The sequence below is a fragment of the Pantherophis guttatus genome, chromosome 2, assembly GCF_059756535.1.
Source record: "Pantherophis guttatus breed Tessera chromosome 2, ASM5975653v1, whole genome shotgun sequence".
NCBI lineage: Eukaryota > Metazoa > Chordata > Lepidosauria > Squamata > Colubridae > Pantherophis > Pantherophis guttatus.
In genome coordinates, this window is record NC_142064.1 from 265,647,416 (window position 1) to 265,655,498 (window position 8,083).

The 8,083-nt window shown below is 45.4% G+C and overlaps 1 protein-coding gene across 1 annotated transcript; it reads right to left on the reverse strand.

Annotated features, from left to right (window-relative positions):
- Positions 1–2,782: 2,782 nt before the first annotated feature.
- Positions 2,783–6,732, reverse strand: LOC132710068 (uncharacterized). Its single transcript, XM_087884239.1, has one exon. It carries the CDS (start codon positions 5,909–5,911, stop codon positions 3,713–3,715), a length of 2,199 nt encoding a protein of 732 aa, XP_087740365.1. The 5' UTR covers positions 5,912–6,732; the 3' UTR covers positions 2,783–3,712.
- Positions 6,733–8,083: the final 1,351 nt, after the last annotated feature.

Genomic DNA, 8,083 nt, shown 5'->3' on the forward strand with positions numbered 1-8,083 from the left:
TACAAAATTGATTTTGGATGATGGCTCTTCCCCTTAAGTGGCTCTCTACTGCCCCCGTGTGGGTGGAGCAGTGGCCTCTTTCAGTGGAAATATTATCTGCTTTACAGCAATTTGTTCAGGAACAATTAGCTGCTGGTCATATTGAACCCTCTACTAGCCCCTGGAATACTCCTGTCTTTGTTATTAAAAAGAAAAGTGGGAAATGGAGATTATTTATTTATTTATTTATTTATTTATTTATTTATTTATTTAATAACCACTGTCATGCAACCACACTCTTGACAACCTTCGCCACAAAGCGAAGGTTGGAGACAGGATGATAGTTGGCTAATACTGCCGGATCCAGGGAAGGCTTCTTGAGGAGAGGCCTCACCACCGCCTCTTTCAAGGCCGTGGGGAAGTAACCCTCACTCAGCGAAGCGTTAATAATTCCCTGGAGCCAGCCTCGTGTAACCTCCCGGGAAGCCAGTACTAACCAGGAGGGACACGGGTCCAGTAAACATGTGGCCGCACTAAGTCTCCCCAGAATCCTGTCCACGTCATCCGGGGTCACAGAGTCAAACTCTTCCCAGATAACATTCTCAAGACTATTCCTCGTCACCCTGCCCGAATCTACCCAGTCAGAGTCCAACTCCCCCCGGATCTGAGCGATTTTGTCATACAGATATTGTCCGAAATCCTCTGCCCTGCCTTCCAGGGGGTCCTCCCGGGTGAAGCAGGAAGCGGGTCACCCTAAACAGGGCGGCCGGACGATTCTCTGATGATGCAATAAGAGCGGAAAAGTGGTTAAACTTTTATCGCCACTAGGTAGGTCTTAATATGCGAACTTACCAGTGTTCGGTCAGATTCAGCGAGACTGGCCCTCCAACCGCTCTCCAGGCGTCTTTTCTGGCGCTTCATCTCCCTCAACTCCTCGGTAAACCAAGGAGCCGCAAGGGATTGGCACCGGGTCAGAGGCCGCAAAGGCACAACTCGATCCAAGGCCCCACCAGCCGCCCGGTCCCAGGCAGCCACCAGGTCCTCGGCCGAGTCGTGTGCCAGATCCTCAGGAAATGGCCCAAGCTCCATCTGGAACCTATCAGGATCCATCAGGCGCCTGGGGCGGACCCATCTTATTGGCTCCGCCTCCCTGCGGCGAGGTGTAGCAGTGCGAAGGTCCAGGCGGAGGAGTGACTGATCTGACCATGACAAGGGTTCCATGTCTATAGATAACATTATAAGTAATGGTTCTAGTTAGCTAAAAGATTCTGTGAGCCAATGAGATGCTGCCAAGTACTGCTGTAACTTGTAGTAACAAACTATATAATGTCACTATGTAAGACAATAAAGTTACCACATATATCCTCAACCTTTGTGTGTGTGGTCACTCTACACTCCAGGTAGTCCTTTTGTGCATGTGGACCAGTCAGAGGGCTGAAAAAGTTATTTTTGACTGGTCCTCGCACTTTTGACCAGTCCTCAAACTTACGACTGTCCTCACATTTTACGTTTTTTGCCCTATCTTATCACCATGGTGTAGAGAAGCAGTTGTGAAATGAGTGACATGGTTGTTAAGAATGCTGCACGGGCATAAATGTGAGGATGGTCATAAGTGTGAGGACCAGTCAAAAGTGCGAGGACCTGTCAGAAATGACTTTTTTCAGCCCTCTGAGTAGTCCCTATACACATAGCCATGGCCACCCAGTCACATGACCAGCTAGCCACGCCCACCCAGTCACACAACCTCCAAGCCACGCCCACAAAATAAGCCACACCCACAGAACCGGTAGTAAAAAAATTTAGAACCCACCCCTGGTATCAATCCCTTGATTCTGCTCACACCTCCCAGCCGTCAAAGACTAGGAAGGAGGAGCCTCCAAGCGAAGGAGATCACAACAGGAGTTGCGAATGAACCTGGAGATCCTGTACTCAAAAACACACTCCCTTTTCTCAACTCAGTATTCCTACAGCTCTTCTCCATGAAGGTCACACGCAAGGCAGAGTAGCCTTTGCACCTGAAATTTTACACTGCTTTTGTCACTGCCCCAAACTCCTCCAATATATTTGCTATTCATATGGTTTCTTCCATTTGCGTGCCTCATTCACCACCTGAGCAGACATGATTGGTGCAATGAATTGTTAGGAAAAGATAAACTATTTCTCTTTCCTCTTGTTTTCTTCTTCCATGAGGAACCACAATTTCTAACTATAGCCTGAGCTCTCTTATCCCGAAGAGATGCTGCCTGGGAAATTCTGGGGTGGAACATCTCAAGGATACCCAGGGAGAAAAAGGCTGAATATGAGACATTAAGGGAGATGTTTCAAAAAGTAAGGGAGGCATTTAAGGGAAATAAAGAAGCAGAGAATTGGTTAGCTTGCAAAAAAAAGAAAGAGAAAAGATGAATGAGAAGCAAGAGAAACAAGGAGATAATATTGAAAAGGAAATTATTGGGAAAAAAGTTAAAGATGATTACACTGGGTTCAATAGTGATAGAATAAAAATGGATATGGGAAAATACATCTCAAATATGAAGAAAAGAGAAATAAATGGGATAAGATTGAGAATGAAAAGTAATAGAGTTAAAATTAAAGGAAAAAGGCTGAAGGGGAAATATAAGAACAGGAAAAAGAAGAAGGTAAAGAAATGGGAGAAAGGGAGGAAAACATCAAGAAAGAGAACTGTGGAGAGACTAAGAGGAAACGAATTAAGAGTCAATGAAAACGTTAATTTGTTAATAAAGAGAAGGATGCTAGTTGTAGAAATTATATGTGAAAATGCTGTTAAATGAAAAATAGAACAATGTTATCCAAGCTACAACTTAATCCTTTTTACTTTCAGCACCATATACCATTAAAGGTATTTCAATTGTTACAGTTTATACTTATTCATATTTCTAAAAAAAAGAAAAAAAGAAAAACTTATCATTGTCTAGATTTCAAAAATACAAATATTCCAATTATTATTCATTTCATTTTTACAATCATGATTTCCCATTTATTTCTTACTACTATTCATATTTCAATTCTAAATATGTATAACATCTTTCCCTTTCATTTCTTTTTCTCCCTTCCAATTTTTATTTTTGCCTTTTTCTTTCTCCTTTTTTTCTTTTATGTTTTAAAATCTTGAACTCTCCTCTTTTGCCCTATATTTCCCATTGTTTGCACCTGCCTTTTTTAGTGAGGAAAAAGAAGAAAAAGAAATCTCCCTCTGCCTCTGCCTCATTTTTCCTTGCAGCAAACAGCAAACAGCCTGCTTTACTTTGTTTTGTTTTCAGCATAGCTTGATAAGCACAAGGGGAAAAAAAATCTGCTCCAACATTCTTTGCAGCAAGCAGCAGAGCCCTGCGCAAAACAGCTGAGAGAGTCGGGAGGCCAATCTAATCAACTTGTGCTAATTAATAATATGCAATTATTAATGCAATTAATATGCAATTAATATGCTGAAGCTGAAAGCAGCTGTTTTTTCTTGCTGTTTGCTTGCAAGGAGGTAACTGCTGCGAGGCACAGGCCAAAGGGTGGGGGCCAGCCACCTTGCCACTTAGCGGCCCCCTGCTGCCCCCCATGACTCTTACTGTCCCCCTAAGTCATCCCACTGCTACCACTTTGGTACCGCTAACTTTGGGAACCACTGCTTTAGATCATTACTCATCACTTTGGAAAATCCATGTGCATTTTCTTGCCTGCAATAAGGGTGGAATGTTTCCTGCAGCACCGTCCACTCTTGGGGCACTTAAATGGTTTCTCCCGTGTGTATAAGCACATGATTTAAAAGGCTAGTCTTAGTATTGAAATCTTTCCCACAGTCTGGGCACTCGTAAGGTTTCTCTCCTGTGTGAGTCCTCTGGTGTCTCACCAGCTCAGAATTCCAAAGGAAACTTTTCCCACAATCAGGACATTCAAATGGTTTCTCTCCTGTGTGAGTCTTCTGGTGTGCCACCAGATTGGAATTGTGACTGAAACTTTTCTCACAATCAGGACATTCAAATGGTTTCTCTCCTGTGTGAGTCCTCTGGTGTGTCACCAGGCTGGAATTGTGACTGAAACTTTTCCCGCAATCAGGACATTCAAATGGTTTCTCTCCTGTGTGAGTCCTCTGGTGTATCACCAGGCTGGAATTGTGACTGAAACTTTTCCCACAATCAGGACATTCAAACGGTTTCTCTCCTGTGTGAGTCCTCTGGTGTATCACCAGCTCAGAATTCCAAAGGAAACTTTTCACACAATCTGGACATTCAAATGGTTTCTCTCCTGTGTGAGTCTTCTGGTGTGCCACCAGATTGGAATTGTGACTGAAACTTTTCTCACAATCAGGACATTCAAATGGTTTCTCTCCTGTGTGAGTCCTCTGGTGTGTCACCAGGCTGGAATTGTGACTGAAACTTTTCCCGCAATCAGGACATTCAAATGGTTTCTCTCCTGTGTGAGTCCTCTGGTGTATCACCAGGCTGGAATTGTGACTGAACCTTTTCCCACAATCAGGACATTCAAATGGTTTCTCTCCTGTGTGAGTTCTCTGGTGTTTCACCAGCTTGGAATTGTGACTGAAACTTTTCCCACAATCAGGACATTCAAACGGTTTCTCCCCTGTGTGAGTCCTCTGGTGTATCACCAGCTCAGAATTCCAAAGGAAACTTTTCACACAATCTGGACATTCAAATGGTTTCTCTCCTGTGTGAGTCTTCTGGTGTTTCACCAGGCTGGAATTGTTACGGACCCTTTTCCCACAATCAGGACATTCAAAGGGTTTTTCTCCTGTGTGAGTCCTCTGGTGTTTCACCAGGCTGGAATTATCACTAAAACTTTTCCCACAGATACAACATTCAAAGGGTTTCTCTCCTGTGTGAGTTTTCTGGTGTTTCACCAAGCTGGAATTATCACTAAAACGTTTCCCACCGATAAGACGTTCAAAGGGTTTCTCTCCTGTGTGAGTCCTCTGGTGTATCATGAATTGGGAATTTCTAATGAAATGTTTCCCACAATCAGGACATTCAAAGGGTTTTTCTCCTGTGTGAGTCCTCTGGTGTTTCACCAAGTTGGAATTATCACTAAAACCTTTCCCACAGATAAGACATTCAAAGGGTTTCTCTCCTGTGTGAGTCCTCTGGTGTATCACCAGGCTGGAATTCTGACTGAAACCTTTCCCACAGTCAGGACATTCAAAGGGTTTCTGTCCTGTATGAGTCCTCTGGTGTATCATGAAGTGGGAATTTCCAATGAAACGTTTCCCACAATCAGGACATTCAAAGGGTTTTTCTCCTGTGTGAGTTCTCTGGTGTTTCACCAAGTTGGAATTATCACTAAAACGTTTCCCACAGATAAGACATTCAAAGGGTTTCTCTCCTGTGTGAGTCCTCTGGTGTTTCACCAGGCTGGAATTATCACTAAAACGTTTCCCACAGATACAACATTCAAAGGGTTTCTCTCCTGTGTGAGTTCTCTGGTGTTTCACCAGGCTGGAATTATCACTAAAACATTTCCCACAGATACAACATTCAAAGGGTTTCTCTCCTGTGTGAGTTCTCTGGTGTTTCACCAAGTTGGAATTATCACTAAAACGTTTTCCACAGATACAACATTCAAAGGGTTTCTCTCCTGTGTGACTCCTCTGGTATAACACCAGATTGGAATTGTGACTGAAACATTTCCCACAATCAAGACATTCAAAGGGTTTCTCTCCTGTGTGAGTCCTCTGGTGTTTCACCAGGCTGGAATTATCACTAAAATGTTTCCCACAGATACAACATTCAAAGGGTTTCTCTCCTGTGTGAGTTCTCTGGTGTTTCACCAAGCTGGAATTCTGACTGAAATCTTTCCCACAGTCAGGACATTCAAAGGGTTTCTCTCCTGTGTGAGTCCTCTGGTGTCGCATGAGGTGGTAATTTGTAATGAAACCTTTCCCACATTCTCGACACTCATAGGGTTTCTCCATGGAGTGAATCCTCTTATTGATTATAATTGTTATAATTCCAGGATGGAATTATGACTGGAACTATTCCCACAGTTAGGACATTGAAATGGGTTTTCTCCTTTGTGGTTCCTGTAGTATGTCACCAAATTGGAATTATAACTGAAAGTTTTCCCACAATCAAAACCTTCAAAGCATTTTTTCTCCTATGTGAGTCCTCTGGTGTATCATCAGACTGGAATTCTGACTAAAAGTTTTCCCATAATCAGACATTCAAAGGGTTTATCTTCTATGTGAGTTCTCTGTGTCTCATGAGATGGATAATGAAGCTTTTCCCACAATTTAGACACTCATACAGTTTCTCCCTGGAGTCAATCTACTGATGTATCACCAGAATGGAATTGTGACAATGATTTCCTGATGACAGTCAGGACATTCAAAGGGTTTCACTTCTGTGAGAGTGTTCGGGGGGTTAACCAGACTGGAATTCTCACTGAAACTTTTCCCACAGAAAGGATATTCAAATGTTTTTTTCCTATGTGTGAGGCCTTTAGTGTCTCATGACCTGGGAATTTCTAATGAAACTTTCACACAATCTACACAGTCATACGTTTTCTCCCTGCTGTGAGACCTCTGATGTATCACCACATGCCATGCTCACTAAAACGTTTACCGCATTGGGAGCATTTTTATGGCTTCTCTCTTGTGTGGTTGCTTCCATGAACCACAAAGGAGCTATTCTGACTGAAACTTTTGCCACAGTCAGGTAACCACCAGGTTTCCACGCATTCCATCAGCCAAGGTCACAGGGGAGGGGAGGGGGGGTAGCGGTTATCATTAAAGAAGGCCTGAGACCGAGGGAGGCCACTGTTCCTCAGACGGCCGGCTGTGAATCCCTCCTTGTGAAATGGGGTCACGGGGTTCAGAGGGGTTTGCTGATCACGTACCTGGCTCCCTGCCACGTGGCAGCAGCCCTGCCTGAGCTACTCAACGTCATCGCCGCGGTGGCGGTTGATACCCCTAGGCTTATGGTCATGGGGGATTTCAACCTGCCGTCCGTGGGTGAGGCGTCAGAGGTGGCTCAGGAGTTCATGGCTTCCATGACAGCCATGGACCTGACCCAGTTAATTCATGACCCTACCCACACGGGGGGAAACACGCTGGATCTGGTTTTTGTCTCTGGACAGTGGTTGAGTGATCTCGAGATAGGGGATATAGTCATCAAGCCCTTGTCATGGTCTGATCACTCTCTCCTTTGTCTCGACCTTCGAACCGCTACACCCCGCCGCAGGGAGGCGGAGCCGGTAAGATGGTTCCGCCCCAGGCGCCTGATGGAACCTGATAGGTTCCAGATGGAGCTTGGGCCATTCCCTGAGGCTCTGGCACACGCCTCGACTGGAGACCTAGTGGCCGCCTGGGATAGGGCGGCCGCTGGAGCTCTGGACCGGGTTGTGCCTTTGCGGCCTCTGACCCGGCGCCGATCTCATTTAGCTCCTTGGTTCACTGAGGAGCTGAGGGAGTTGAAGCGCCGGAAAAGATGCCTAGAGAGCAGTTGGAGGGCCAGTCTTTCTGAATCTGACCGGACACTGGTAAGATCTCATATTAGGAATTACCTAGTGGCAATAAAAGCAGCGAAATGTAACTATTTTGCTGCTCTTATTGCGTCATCAGATAATCGCCCGGCCGCCCTGTTTAGGGTGACCCGCTCCCTGCTCCACCAGGAAGCGCGGGAGGACCCCTTGGAGGGTAGAGCCTAGGATTTTGTTCAGTATCTGTATGACAAAATCACTCAGATTCGGGAAGATCTGGACTCCGACTGGGTAGTCTCAGGGGGAGGGACTGGGGCAGGTCTTGAGAATGTTATCTGGGATGAGTTTGATCCTGTGACCCCTGAGGACGTGGACAGGATTCTGGGTAGACTGAACGCGACCACCTGTTTATTGGACCCGTGTCCCTCCTGGTTAGTGCTGGCTTCTCGGGAGGTGACACGAGGCTGGTTCCAGGGGATTATAAATGCTTCGTTGGGTGAGGGTGTCTTTCCTGCCGCCTTGAAAGAGGCGGTGGTGAGGCCTCTCCTCAAGAAGCCTTCCCTGGACCCGGCAATGTTGGTAAATTATCGTCCGGTCTCCAACCTTCGTTTTGTGGCGAAGGTTGTTGAGAGTGTGGTTGCGCAACAGCTCCCCCAGCACCAGGATG

Coding starts and splice junctions, on each gene's coding strand:
- LOC132710068 (XM_087884239.1), bottom strand. CDS start 5,911: ATGGAGAAACCCTATGAGTGTCGAGAATGTGGGAAAGGTTTCATTACA.